Consider the following 14,809-nt stretch of genomic DNA (forward strand, 5'->3'; position numbering starts at 1 on the left):
ATCCAGGTTTACTGGCATTCTCTTCTCTGGACATGGCCCATTCTCACCTGCCTTTGCCTCCTGTCACCTGGGATGCAGCCAAGTTCCAGCTGTGGAAGCCATAAAGACTTCTTTAGAACATAGCCACGAGGAGGTCGTGGAAGCTCCTTCCGTGGAGGTTTTCAAAAGGAGGCTGGAGAGCCCTCTGCCTCGGATGGTTTAGATGCAACAAATCCCGCATCATGGCCGGGGGTTAGACTAGATGACAGTTGCCGTCCCTAACTGTAACGATGCACTGTCTGCGATTCCTTCTCTTGGTGGGCTGGCTAACCCTAGAGCTTGACGCTAAGCCGAGCAGGTGACCGGAGTGACTCTCCGGTGTGGGGTGGTGTAAGGGAGACTGGGAAATGCAGAGGCCGTTTAAGGTCCTTGCCTCCGCGTGTGAGAAGGAAGTGAATTTCCCCAGTATTCCCAGAGTTTGTCTGCCAGCTGGCCGGATAGATGCCGAGAGCCTGGTGACAAAACTAAGGCTACCAGAAGGGTCTGTCGTGGTGACTGAGTGCTTCTCTGGCTGGCAGGGGGGTGGAGACACTAGATCCTCTCCAGCTGTCTCGCCCTGATGCTGTCCAGGTTTGGTTTGTGGTCGAAGGGTTAGGTCTGGGATAGAAACATGCGTACTCGTGGATAATCCTGACTCGCCTCCATAGCGGTCTGGTACAGCTGAACTCGCTACTGACTGTTTGTAAAGCTGCAAAGCCTCCAGGGCTGTGTGAAGTGTTTCAATCTCTACGGTCCATTGGGCCAGTGGATCCTGAATGCTCCAGCCCAGTGCGTGGTCTACCAGGTGATCGTCGCGGGCCCTTCTCCACTGCAGGCGGGAGCTGCAATTCCCAGCTCGAGGAGACATATCCACACTACCTGCGCTCAAGCGAGCTCGCTAGACACAGAGCGTAGCCACGGCAGCAGGAGGGGTTAGCTGAGCCCATCCAAGGTCCTAGGGACGTACTCGGGCAGCTCAGCGCTCGCACCAGGGCTACGCTTTTTCGGTGCGCTAGTTCGATTACAGGTAGCGTGGGTATTTACACCTCCCGCTCGACGTGTAAGTGGCCCCTGTCTGGCGGGCCCCTCCCCTCAGCCACATGGGAAAGCATGTGTGGAGGGGAGGGAATTACTACCCCTAATAGGGTGTAGTAGTTGGAAATATGGGAGGGTGTCTCCACAGACCACCAGCAAATGCTCCACAGGGGGCAGTTAGGAACCATTACTGTAGTCCCTCTGCTTCTCAGGCCTTTATTTTCATTTTAATCCTTCACCCACCACATCCCTCGATCCTCACAGCTCTGACTTGTCCCCGTGGACCGGGACAGGAGCGAGTCCTGAGCAGAGAATGTCCCAAAGACATTTACACTTTGTACAAGAAACCGGAGGTGGCCGGACGACTCCTTCAGCCCCGCGCTGCCAACCTGCCCCAGCTCTGGGCTGGGGAGCTGGAGGCAATGGACTTGGTCCCATCACCTGGCCGCCAGCCACCCAAAAGTCACACGTGCTCTGTGATATAGTAGGGGACAGCAATGCAGTGGGGTGCGGTGATCCCTAGCTATTGAGAGCTGGTATCCATTCCAGAGCCCCGGGAACGCTCCCTGGTTTCTTTACGCATGAGAGGATTTGCACATAAAACCAAATTCTCTCCTTGACACCTGTGTAAATCGGGACTGACTCCTCTGAAGCCAAGGGAGTTACTTTGGAGTTACACGGGGGGAACGGAGAGCAGAATCTGGCCTTTTTACAATGAAAGGGAAACGGTCCTGGGATAGTTTAATCCCCAATATAAATGTCCTTGTTTTTGACAAATCCTTTAACGCCCCCTAGGGTCAACTGAACTGTTCCTATGACTTTTATTTCCCAATTTCAGCTAACCCAGGCTTGTGGGGGGTTGGTTTTTAATGGTGGTTTGGATTTAAAGAGTGGCATTTGCAACCCACCAATGAGATGCAGAAAAGGACCAAGGGTAACATTTTTTTTAAAAGGTGCCTAAGTGACTTAGGTGCTTAAATGCCTTTACAGAAGTAACGTAGGCAATTGGGGCAGATTCGTGCCTAAAGATACAGATAAGCAACTGGATGCTCTTTCAAATCTTACTAGGCACCGAAGTCCCATTGACTCTCAATAATATTTAGGTTCTAAAGTGACTTAGGAGCTTTCGAAAAATTTACCCTTAGCCTGTTCAGTTTGACTTGAGTGATGAAGTACAGGGACCAAACGCAAACAAAGGGTGAAAAGACCAAAGTGGATTTTTTTTCCACAGGCTGCCTCAGTTTTAGTAAGCAGAGCTATTTTACTGATCAGAAGGGAGGATTTTTCATCTAGATTGCAAGATTTTAGGGGCTGGTCTGGTCTCTATTCTGTTCGGGCAGTGCCCTGTCCATCGGGAGACCCTAGATCCTACCATAATAAATACGACTCGAGAGTATAAATGGATCAAGGTCTGCTCCGTTACCACCATAGCAATAAACCTCTGCCCCTTCTGAAGTGTCCCATGGCCTCTGATGTGTTAATGTGAGTCCGGACCTAGGGTGGGCCTGAATTCCCCCACCTCCCCCAAATTCTGCCTCGGAGCCTCTATGTATTCATACAGCGCCCAGCACACTGGGGCCGAAGCCCTGTAATATGAAAGTTAAATGAGAACAAGGAGCCGGGCCGGATCCCCACAGCAAAATCAACCTCACGCTCCGGCCTAATGGCATGAGATTGTCACGCTGACTGCCATCTTTGCCGAGGGAAGGACCGTATCGGATCTGACCCAGCCGGGATCCGCAAGGCCTGCCCTAAGGAAACTCCGTTTTGAAAGCACAGAAGCAGAGTGAAATTGGGTGTACGTGCCCTCCCGGAACGGACATGTTTATTGGATAGCTTCCAAATAACCTGAAAGGGCCCAGACGCAGAGGAGCTTGTTACACCGCTTGTATTAATCTTCCAGTTGTGCTATTGGGGTTATACACAAGCAGCAGTAAGAGATTGCTCTCTGTTGGCGTGCCCACCCGCTTTGGGAGGGTCCTCTCTGACCGTCATACCTAACTCGGATAGAGACAGTCCTCCACCGCGCTGAGTCCAACAACAGTTCCCGGCTCATGGCAGAGTCCCCTGGTGCATGAGAACTGCTGTGGAGCAGCAGGACGGGCCCCCTCGCGCTGTGTCAGTCCCCAGACACACTGTACTATGATGGACACTGAACACCAAATGAAATAAGAGAACCGGATTTAGCAGCGTCAATGCGCCTACGTTACACCACCGCCTGTTCTGTTTCTGTTGCGCTGTCTTAAAATGAAGCCACGCCCTCTCATGGTCAGAAAACACGGCTCAGAGTCATGGAGTCGCGTGTGGCGATGGGTCTGAGACGCAAGCTCCCTGGAGCGTCGTCCTGCGGCAATGCAGCGGAAGCTGGAGGAAGGGCGCTGGGGGAAGACCTCTGAGCTGACTCCCTCGTCGGCTTCCCAGAGGGAAAGCAGCCCCCGTGGGAGGGTTTGCAGAGGAGAGGAAAGGCGAGGTGTTGGGGGGAAACCAACGGGCTGTAGCAGTGTGGTCCCGTCAGTGTGTGTGGGGAGGCCACAGTGCTGCTAGCCCCTGGGCCAGTGGGAAGCTGTCCCTGTGTCTGACCGACCGGGACAGTTCTTGTTAAGTGAAGTAAGTGCTGAAAGGCCGGAAGGCTCATGTGGGGAGGAGCCGTGGGCACAGGGTGGTTCTTGGCCCAAACAAAGCTCTAGAGGGGTGCACGGAGTGCTGCAGGGCTCCTGGCACTCTTCAGGGCACGCGTGGAAGGCGTCTCTCTCTCCCCGAAGGGGGCACTGAGGAAAACACCCCGGAAGAGGCTTCCGGTTCCTGGGGGGGGGGGGGGAGACTGGGGGCGCCGGTGCCAAGGTCACGGCAAGGCACGCCCCTTCCCCTGCCCACAGTGCCAGTCTCCAGGTCCGGCCTTCCTCGTGGTTTGTGCTTGAATCAGTTTGGTCTTGGCTGCTGTAGTCTCCCCGCCCCGCAACGGTCCCAGGTTACACATTGCCCTACGGGGCTAGGAAGGAGACTGCAAGTCTTCGGAGGTTGTGGGGGTGGGGGGGAGAAGAGCTGCCCGAGACACTCCTTCCTCCCCCAGGCACCCCACAGGAGCCAGGGGGTGTCGTTTTACCGTAGACAAAAGTGCTTTGGAAAATAAACTGATGAGAACTAGAATAAAGCTTGGGCCAAGATCACTTCTGCAGCTCCCAGCTGCTGGGGGCTCCCCAGTATCCAAAGCCTCGGCCCCTGGCCATCTGTCCCCGCCCACCCCCCCACCACTGGCCACGTCCCGGCGGCTCACACGTGCGTCTGCATTCTCCTCTGCAGGGGCCGGCTGGGGTCTGAGTTCTGGGACGAGGACTGCGAGTGGTGGGAGGAGGAGGCCGAGGCCTTGCTGGCCTTGTCGAACTGGACGTAGCCATCCTGCTTGCCGCTGCTGCTGACGCTGCTGTCGCACTGCGTGTCGAGGAAGGAGCTGCTGTCGCTCATGGAGCCCCGCTGGAACTCCCGCTCGCACAGCTCGATGGAGCTGCTGCCCATGCCCAGCACAAAGCGCTGGCTGTAGTCGTAGAGGCGGTTCTGCCCGCTCAGGGTGGTGTAGATGTTGGTGAAGGACATGCCCGTGGGCACCCGCTGCTTGTTGGCGGGCCTCAGGTCCGGCTGGCAGCCCGAGAGGGAGATGGTGGGGGTGGAGTGGTGGTCCTTGAAGGTGTTCACGCTGTAATAGCCATTGGTGGGGTCCTGAGGGGAGAGACAAGTTACTGTGACACAGCAGCCCTTTGGGGGTCTGTCAGCAACGTGTCAGGCCTGATACGTTCACTACACCTAACTCCTAAATATAAACCCACCAGGTGGCACACAAGGTAGCACAGGGAAACAAATAACTCGCCACTCATTAATATTCTTGTGTGCCATATGGATATGCACTAGAATTACGTTCTTAAAATGTGTTTGGCAAACAGGGAATAACCCAGTCTGTCCTAGACAAAGGAGTGGATATTTGCTTCTCTGACCAGGTGGGTTGTCGGGCAGGGATAGCAAAGGTACATTTACATAAAAGGTAAACAAAGCGACCAACCCAGCAAGTTGGCCAGGTAGCCTCTTACCTATAAAGTCTTCACCTCTAGCGCTAAGCAACTGAATCAGCTGATTGCATGCAATGTTACTGTGCCATACAAGTGTATTGAGTAAGGTCTTTCATGAAAACCTGTAACCCAACAGTGAATCAGATCCCTGGCTCTCAACCTTTCCCGACTTCTGTACCCCTTTCAAGAGTTTGATTTGTCTTGCGTACCCCAAGTTTCACTTCACAGAGGGCAACAAAAATGGTTTGGGGGCTGAAGCGCATGACTTCTGAGGAGAGGCTGAGGGAACTGGGATTGTTTAGTCTGCAGAAGAGAAGAATGAGGGGGGATTTGATAGCTGCTTTCAACTACCTGAAAGGGGGTTCCAAAGAGGATGGATCTAGACTGTTCTCAGTGGTAGCAGATGACAGAACAAGGAGTAATGGTCTCAAGTAGCAATTTGGGAGGTTTAGGCTGGATATTAGGAAAACTTTTTCACTAGGAGGGTGGTGAAGCACTGGACTGGGTTACCTAGGGAGGTGGTGGAATCTTCTTCCTTAGAGATTTTTAAGGCCCAGCTTGACAAAGCCCTGGCTGGGATGGTTTAGTTGGGGTCGGTCCTGCTTTGAGCAGAGGGTTGGACTAGACGACTTCCTGAGGTACCTTCCAACCCTGATATTCTATGAACTGCTGATGCTATTACACTTGCCTATTATATCTCTTATTGCAGCTGCTCCCTGGGAGCTGGGCTCTGAAATGTAGCTTCTCGTGGCTGCTGCCTGAGGCCCAGTGGCCAGGGCTCTGGGTTAGCAGCCAGCAAACATCTGTTCTATTTCTGGCTGTGCCCGGGAGCTCGGAGAAGTCCCGGCCTGTTTCCCTTCTGTCCTGTCTGTTTGCACTGTACGCTCTTCAGGGCAGGGACTGCCTCTTCCTAGGTGTTTGTGCAGCACCCAGCACACTGGGGCCCTGATCTCAGTTGGCTACTGCAAGTCATGTACGATACTAAGGGGTTTAGGTGCCTGAGGCTGGACCCAGGCTGCTGCTCACCTTCAGGTTCTGGAACTCCTTCTCCTCCTCCTTGAGAACCTCCAGCTGCTTGAGGACAGAATCCTGCTGGAACTCACCTCTGTCCATCTGCAAAACAAGACCAAGTCCCAGTGAGTTTGACGGTGGGGGCGCAGTGGATCTCGCCCTGTCAGTGGAGTGCCCAGAGGGCTGAGTTACACCACACACCTTCCCTGCTCTCAGCGACTTGGTCCCTCACCTGCAGGTGGAGCACTGTCACCTGCCCCCTTGGCTATTCCCCCTTTCACTCCCCAGGAAGTCCTTAATCACCCCACTTGAGGCAGGGAGCTCCTCCAAATGTCCACCAACCTCCTAGAGGAGGCAGCACCGGTTGCAAGAGAGAACCACATACTCACCTCCAGAGCAGGAGCAGTGGCCATGGGGGCTGGCGGCCAGCCCCTGCCGCAGGAGCGGTGGTGGAGCCGGAGCCGTGGCCAGCAGTCAGCCCCTCGCAGGGCTCCAACTGTTAGCCCCACCCCAGGGTACTTTCAGTAAAAGTCAAGGACAGGTCACTGTCTTCCCTGAATTTTTGTTTATTACCCACGACCTGTCCCTGAATTTTCCTAAAAATACATGTGACAAAATCTTAACCTCACTCATGAGTCTTCACGACTCAGTCTAGGCATTGCTGTAGGCACCGAGGAGTGAGGAATTCTCCTGACTTTGAACCTCATTAATAAGTGATGGTGGGGTAAGCAGCAGCTGCCTTTGGCACAGAGTCCAGTGGGGCTGAGCTCAGGAAGAAAGAGAGATTTATTTATCTGAATGCACCAAGTTATCAGATAGCTGATAATTTCCCCCTGGCGTTTCTGTGCTCTTGAGAGAGGCCACGGAGGAGGCCCTTAAATGGCACGGGCAGGGCAGGGCAGGAGATTTCTAATGGCCGGACACGGCTCCTCATATGTCTTAGTCCAAAACGATGACGGTCAAGGATTGCAGGTGGCTGGCTACACTGTCCCAGGAAGGCAGCCCCAAGACCGCGTGGTCTTTGGTTGAGCAGCGAAGGGGACCCTGCCCAGACCGATGGGCCTGGAATTTGATCTGCTTCAACACAAAAGGAGAAAAAACTCTGCACTAACAAAGTGGCACATACAACTTGGCAGTCAAAACACACCCTACGATAACAAACCGCCACGTGCAGCCCTGACGAAGGCCTAGAGAGGGGAACTGTCGTCACCCTGCAGGTCAGCGGCTGAGCTGGGGACTCAAACCCATCTCCTCTGCGCAGGCCACGCTGCTTCCCCTGAGTGACAGGGAAATGGCTTTTCGCACCCAGAGGCTAAGGGTTAAACTAACGGCAGCGGTCTGTGCCTGGATTTGCTTTTGCAAAGATTGGAATGCAATGTACCTCCTCGCTCATCTGAATTTGGCTGCCGACAACGTTTCAAAATCCCAGGCCGGTTCTGGTATTTTCTTAGTGCTGTAATTAAGTCCAAAGCCTGTGATTTTTCTGACTCCGGCTCCTCTCGAAGGTTTGAATCCCAGAGGTTTTAGCCTACATCTGACTTTCCAAAGTACCACAGGGGGAGGGAAGGTAGATGGGACAGATCATTATTATTCTTTTTTTAAACCTCCCCTCTGCTTGCTCCAAGATCTTCTGACCCTCCCCATCCCCTCCCAAAACAGGCACCCCTTTCTCAGAGAGACGTGCGGAATCTGAGTCTATTCTCACAGCCTCATTAGGTTTTCTTTGAAGAACCGCTGGGGCAAGGTACGCATTAATGAGAATATGGCTTTAATTACCCTTCCCTCAGAAAGGTGGTCTGAATAACGATCAGCCAATTTCTCGGCTCCCTTTTATCTTCCGAGGTATCGATTTAGTCTCTACAGTCTTCACGTTTTCTCTTTGCTGCTGTAGCCCAGACCTTCTGGTGGAATTACTGCCACTCAATGCCTAATCTAATCTCAATTCTAAATCTACACTAAAGTGCTGATTATTACCTGACTTCTTCATGGTCTTTTTTCCCTGGTAAGTGGTAGTGGAAATTTACCCTACAGCACTTTCTGTTGATCTCTGAAAAGCCTTTGATATGGCCGTTTAATGCAATAAATTAAGGTACCTGAGTTTTGCTGGAAAAAAGCCCGTAACCTCCATTGATTTACCAGGGTAAATACATGTGTCACAAAGTATTAAATTCAGGGCAGATAAAATACCAAAAGGAAGAGCGCTCGCTCTGTTGGCTGCATGTCGGCTTTAGTGCCATCTTAAATTCTTATGTTACATTGAAGGGATGCCATTAGGATCATTAGATTCCACATTCAGAGCATGTTTGTGTTACAGCTTTATAAACCTACTCGAAATGTTTCATGTTTTTCTGCTACTTTGGAAAGCGCAGGGTTTATTTGTCTTTAATTTGTGGGGCTTAGCCATTCTCCTGCAGTGTTTGTAACCAAAGATTGCTAGTGCAGGAGAGACATGGAAGTGCGACTGACTATACGATGAAACCGACCAGTCAAGCTACACGGGCCTAGCTGCAAAAAGCAAACAAACAGCATAGGCGGTGAACCGTAAACCAGATTTAAAGAAACAACAACTAACGTTTACACATTAAGAAGGCGAGGCACCATTAGTAACACACGTTCGGGGGTTCTTTTAAATAAGCGGCAGTAGTTCTGAGACTGGTTTCTGGACCGTTGCAATGGACTTTGTGTATGATTTTTACCCTGTAGTCGCTGGCCAAAGAGAGGATAAGGGACCTTCTAGTGCTACCGGTTATGGGAGAGTTTCTATAGCTCATGTGGTAGAGGAACAGAAGGACTGGTGAACTGCTCTTATGTGTGTATAAGCTGCAGTGTATTGACTCTTCACCCCCCATGGAACTCTTTCATAGACTATCGGGGTTAGCAGGGACCTCAGGAGGTCATCTAGTCCAACCTCCTGCTCAAAACAGGACCAATCCCCAGACAGATTTTTGCCCCAGATCCCTAAATGGCCCCCTCAAGGATTGAACTCTCAACCCTGGGTTTAGCAGGCCGATGCTCAAACCAGTGAGCTATCCCTCCAGCCCCAAGATAATTAAATCTTGACCCTAATCTGGATTTGAACTCGCAACCTAAGGTGACAGGATCTAGATCAAACTTACTCTTTCATTCTGAGACTCAGTGGCAGCGAGAAGAACGGGGGTGTCGTGTGACGATCTCTCCCCTGTGAGGCGGCTGGCAAAATGAACAGGCTGCAGATCTCCTTATATAGGAGAGCTACCTTGAATAGAAGACCGGGTGAGACCTCTGAGTCAATGAGTCCCAGCCCCTGCTATCACAGGCAGCCCGGTCACGGAATCGCGTTCAGATACTAATCAAACGCCCATCTTAAAACTAGTAGGGTGTTTGCCCCTCACTGCCCCCATTGGGAGGCTGTTCTAGAACCACAGTCCTCTGATGGTTAGCAATCATCCAATTTCCAGCTCGCATTGGCGTTTGCTTGCACGTGATGGTGTTAAGGTGCCATGCGGAATGTGGACTCCAGCCTCTTGCCCAGTGGCTTCGAGGCAGCTGTGGATGGCACCGGGGAGGAATTCATGCCGCCCCACTCAGCCTGGGCTGGAGGTGGCACAGGCGTCAGCACGGGGGCAGGCGATGGGTGCCGCATTGCCACGTGAGCACCTCCCGCTGGCGGATTGGAGAGGGAGTGCGGCCATTGGACATGGCTCTCTCGAGGTGTAGCACTGTTCTGAGCCAGCGAGGTAGTGTCCCAGGGTTCCAAATATAAAGAATGCGGTCAGTTGGCCACAGAGCGATGCCGGGGTGGGAATTAGCATCATTTCCCCCAGATCCATAAGCACAGCCGGCTCGGCGCCAGGTGGAGACGGCGGACCGCCACGTGCGGCAGTCAGACTAGATGATCTCGATGGTCCTTTCCGGCCTGAATGTTTGGGAGACTCTTGGCTTCACTGGTGTGGCACCTGCTTACACCAAATGATGATAACACTTTGTCTTTCCCTGCCGCTTTCCATCTGACCCTCTTCTTCTCGTGGATTCCCTGTCCTTCCCTGGGGCTGGGTTGTGCCGTGCCACAGTGGGAGGGCGTGTGAGTTCCATTGACCTTCAGAGCTGTGCCGCAGGGAGCTCTAACCCCTTGTCATCCATTGGCCCTCCAGGGTGGGGAGGGGGTTAAGTGCTAGAGCAACACTATTCTGGTGAAATAGTGACTTTTATAGGGGGGTGGGATAGGTCAGTGGTTTGAGCATTGGCCTGCTAAACCCAGTTCAGTCCTTGAGGGGGCCATTTTGGGATCTGGGGCAAAGAAACAGTCAGGGACAGTACCCGGTCCTGCTAGTGAAGGCAAGGGACTGGACTCAATGACCTTTCAAGGTCCCTTCCTGTTCTATGAGATAGATATATGTCATCTCCATATATTCTTTAAACATAACAGCAGCAAAGAGCACAACTGTCCAGCAGGGTGGAGCAGTGTTCATATGCTGAGCGACGTCTGACCGTATAGGAAGGATTTAGATACAGATTTATTACCTTACTGAGGTAGCGTCTCGGAGCTCCCATCACAGACTAGGACCCTGCCCCGAAGTCGTGCTTTACAAACACTGATTGGGTAAGCCATATCACCCTGGGAGGGAGTAGATGACTATTATCACCCGGGGGGTAAACTGAGGCACAGAGGAGTTGAGTGACTTCCCAAAGTCAATCTGATTTCATGACAGGGTTGGGGGTACACACAGGCATCCTATTGCCCAGTTCCCCCAACTTCCTTCTTACGGAACAGTCCCCTTACTACTTCTTTCAGGAGTCGATGTGGTCTTGGTTCCCAACAGTGAGACTTAGCCAGCTGATGAAATCCTCAAAGTCCAATCCTGTGCCACGTCCACTACGTTAATTACAAAGAGCGGTAGCTCTTCACTCCAGTGTGGTAATATTGTCTCTTATTAGCTGCTCCGACTTCCTAGTGCTGCTAGGGAGCAGTGCACCCCCATTAGCTGAGAGCCGCTTGGGGATGGGTGTGTATGAAACCGAGTGAGAGCCCCGGACAGAGATGAGGGTAAGTGCCAGAAAGGAGCAGTTCATAAAGCAAATTCACATCAGCTAATTTATAATTCCTGAATTAAGCCAGTCATTAACGTGACCTTTATTAACGTTTACACTGTGACTCAGTTCAGTACAATCTCACTTCATCATTAGCAGTCGCGGGGGCACGGAATTCATTTGCTTTCCTTTCTCTCTCTTTCATCCGACAGTAAATATGTGGTCCCGACTGGGCCTTGGTGCAAACTGACGCCCCGCCCCGCCCCTGCCCCGCCCCAGAATCACAGCCGGGCTAGCTCCGAACTGAGAAAATGAATGTTGCGTGCTGAATTGCCAGCCCTGGAGCAAAGAGTCCTCCGTTTAGCCACCGAGCAAACCTGGGGTGGGCAATGCTGGCCTGCCAGCAAATGCATGGATGGAATGGGCCAAGGAGACAGAACTCAGGCCCCTAGAGCGCTATCCCTTTCCTGGGCAGGGCTGGCATGTGTTGGGGGGCTGCAGGAGGGAAGCTTGCCAGGCAATGCTTTGATGGCAGGAATCGATGACGCCCATCCCCCTCGTTTAACTGAACCGCTCCGATTTCTTTTCCATCTGCTACAGCACAGACTGGAGAAGGACAGGTTGTGTGAGAGCTGCAGAGCCAGCGTGAACAGCACCCAGCCTGCTGCATGCATATCAAACACCATCCAGAGCGACGGTATATAAATAGCACGTTAATGATGAGGCGCTTAGTTTAAACAGGTGGGTGCACGTATCGATACATAGAGTGGGACTAGACGTTTATTTTATTCCTACGACTTGTGGGAATTATTTGTGTGCATGTGGGGCGTGGGGTGAGGTGTGGTGAAGGGGAATGAGAGAGAGCGAGAGGTGGTCTGAGCACAGGCTTGGGAGCCAGGGACTCCTCAATTCCATTAACTATGGCTGTTCAGGTTTGGTTTCCCTCCCTGTAAAATGGTGATCACATTGCTCACCTACCCTCTTGGCCCAAAGATGCTGGAAACATTAAGGCTTGTACAGCACTTGGAGGGAGCGTGGCGTAGCGGGGAGAGCACAGGACTGGCAGTGCAGTTTTGCGTTCTCTGCCTGGCTCCGCCTCTGACTCCTGTGAGGCCCCAGGTGAGTCACGTGTCCTCTCTGTGTCTCCGTTTGCCCATCTGTCAGTGAGGGCTTATACTTCCTATCCTGGGGGTGGGGTGGGGTAGGGTGGTTAATGGACTGATATTTGGAAAGCCCCTGGGATCCTCAGATGAAAGGAGTTATCTGAGTGCAGAGCGGTATGTTAGTTTTACGAGGCTGGAAAGCGCTAGTTTGACTTACTGCGTTGTCAAGGGGAGACGAGACGCAGGGCCAGGCACAGAAATAACTGCATTAAGTGCTGGCAAAAAAATCGACGTTACCATTTATATTGAAGAAATGTCACGAAAAGCATAGAAAGGAATAAAGCTGGAGCTGGGCCCACGGGCAGAGGCTTTCCGCTGGCGCATTAAGGCACGAACCTCATCTCTGGCACGACTCCACTGAGTCTGGTGGTGTTACCTCTTGGGGGCACTTGGGCAGACAGGTTTTGTGTTGAATGGCAGGTGTGTCAAATGGAGAGGTGACCTAGACGGTTCATCGTACACATCCACGAGTGGATGGAACTCTGGCCTGGCTTATGCTCGGAGATAGCCCTGAGAGACATTTGGTACGGATTGACAAGTGTGGATTTTAATTATTTGCTCAGCTCTTCTAGAGAACCCCACGGTCCTTTTCATCGTGAAGAGATGGGAATCGAGCGTACCAGGTTGCGCACCAATCATCCTGGACTGTGCAGGATGTGTTGGCATAGCAGGGGACAGGTTGTGAGCACGTTGATTCCTTTGGAATGATAGGAACCCCCAAGGCTGCTCTATCTTATGCCGGGGTTGAGCACGGTATAGATCAGGCTACAGAATTGGGGAGCCGGAACCGGTTCTCTGACAGCCCTCTGATCCCCTGCACCAAGTGGATGTCAGTTCAGGGCAGAATCCAGGCCAGAATATTACGGTGCCTCACACCGCCTCTCTTTCTGCATTGGGAGACACTAGCCAGGCCAGTGTCCATGCTATAGTATTGAGGACTTTGCCTTTAAGGGCTGAGCGCTGTGAAGCTTTTGTCACGCACAGCTAGTTGGAAGCAGATACAGAATAAAGCAGATAATACTCAGTGTTGCCTGGAGTGCGGCAGACTGGACTAAGAAGACCTCTCAAGGTCCCTTCCAATCCTATACTTCTACGATACTCACCCCCAAGCGCAGGCTGGGGGCCGGGGCGAGCCAGGATTTGCAGTATTAGGGTTGACTGGAGGTTACTTACTCTATTTCCAGGCGTGCGTCGTTCCAATGGGCAGACTCGACCAAGGACAGCGTAGGCCACGGAGACGCAGCCTCCTTCCAAACCCTAATGATGACTCTCGCGAGTCGAGGGTGGAAGCACAGCTCTGACTGTAGCGCTAACCCTGGGAGGTGGGTAAAATACAGGGCTTCGGCTTGCAGGGCTGGCAGGCTGGAACTCACACTGAGGATGGAATTCTTTGTCTGTAGCTGTCTCACGCCTGCCTCACTCCCATGCATGACCCAAGAGAGAGCTCATGATGGAAGCCAGCCCAGCCCAGCGTAGATGCCTCTGCAAGGCAGAGGGAGCAAGGATGTGCTTTATTTAATAGCTAATATTCTCTCCTTTGGTGGCAGCAAGGGAGAGCTTTGACAGAGCAGGCCTGCGGGGTGCTAATGCCCCAGCTGGACTCGCAGCCCTCTGTTGTTCCCATGATCAGGTGTGACGTTATGAGTATAATATAATATCTCAGTGAAAGGTGACAGGGCCAGAAAGAGTTAATTAACTCACCTCACCGACTGACCTGACCCATGGGTGAACCTTAAGGACCGGGTTAGGAAGATATGTAAAGGAATAGGGCTTTGAAATGCAAGTCTGCATTGTTAGAGGTAGAGGGGCTGATGTTTGCTCAGGTCTTGGGACGTAAGCAAATGAGTCCTGTCTATTGCTCTAGTTTTAATTCAAAGATCAGAAAAGGAATATTAGCATTTAAGATGATACTCGAGTGAAATAGTATTATTGTCTATGTGTCTCTTTGAAGGTTGTGGTAACCTGTATCTGAACCGTTTAATGGATAAATTACTCTGTGCTCATTGCCCCGATGTTTGGGAGAAGGAGTTAAGCCTATTGTTTTCTCAGGCTAAAGGCTGCTGGAAACATATAAGAACCTGGGACACCATCCTTCTTCATCTCAGATCTGCTTTGGGTTTCAAGAGGGGGAAACCTTAAGCCACAAGGATTGAGATCCCCAGTCACTGACCGGAGCCACCCTGAATACGGACATTGGACTCTAACCTATGGACTATTTCTAAAAGGACTTTTGGCAACTAGATTCATAGATTCTAGGGTCAGAAGGGACCAATGTGATCATCTAGTCCGAACCCCTGCATAAAGCAGGCCGCAGAACTCTACCCATCCACTTCTATAACAAACCCCTCACCTATGCCTGAGTTATTGAAGTCTTCAAATTGTGGTCTGAAGACCTCAAGTTGCAGAGAATCCACCAGCAAGTGACCCATGCCCCACACTGCAGGGGAAGGCGAAAAACCTCCAGGGCCTCTGCCAATCTGCCCCGGAGGAAAATTCCCACCCGACCCCAAATCTGGC

At 52.1% G+C, this 14,809-nt stretch overlaps 1 protein-coding gene across 2 annotated transcripts in view; it reads right to left on the reverse strand.

The window, feature by feature from the left end:
* Window positions 1-2,924: 2,924 nt before the first annotated feature.
* Window positions 2,925-14,809, reverse strand: part of KIRREL3 (kirre like nephrin family adhesion molecule 3) — a 723,719-nt gene continuing 711,834 nt past the window's right edge. For both annotated transcript variants that reach the window (XM_030538379.1, XM_030538380.1), the window contains 2 exons: window positions 6,138-6,224; window positions 2,925-4,767 (listed from right to left, as the gene is read on the reverse strand). In XM_030538379.1, coding sequence (XP_030394239.1) covers window positions 4,324-4,767; window positions 6,138-6,224 — 531 coding nt within the window. In that variant the 3' untranslated portion in view covers window positions 2,925-4,323. The remainder of the gene's footprint in view (window positions 4,768-6,137; window positions 6,225-14,809) is intronic.

Source organism: Gopherus evgoodei, chromosome 19, assembly GCF_007399415.2.
Source record: "Gopherus evgoodei ecotype Sinaloan lineage chromosome 19, rGopEvg1_v1.p, whole genome shotgun sequence".
NCBI classification, from domain to species: domain Eukaryota; kingdom Metazoa; phylum Chordata; order Testudines; family Testudinidae; genus Gopherus; species Gopherus evgoodei.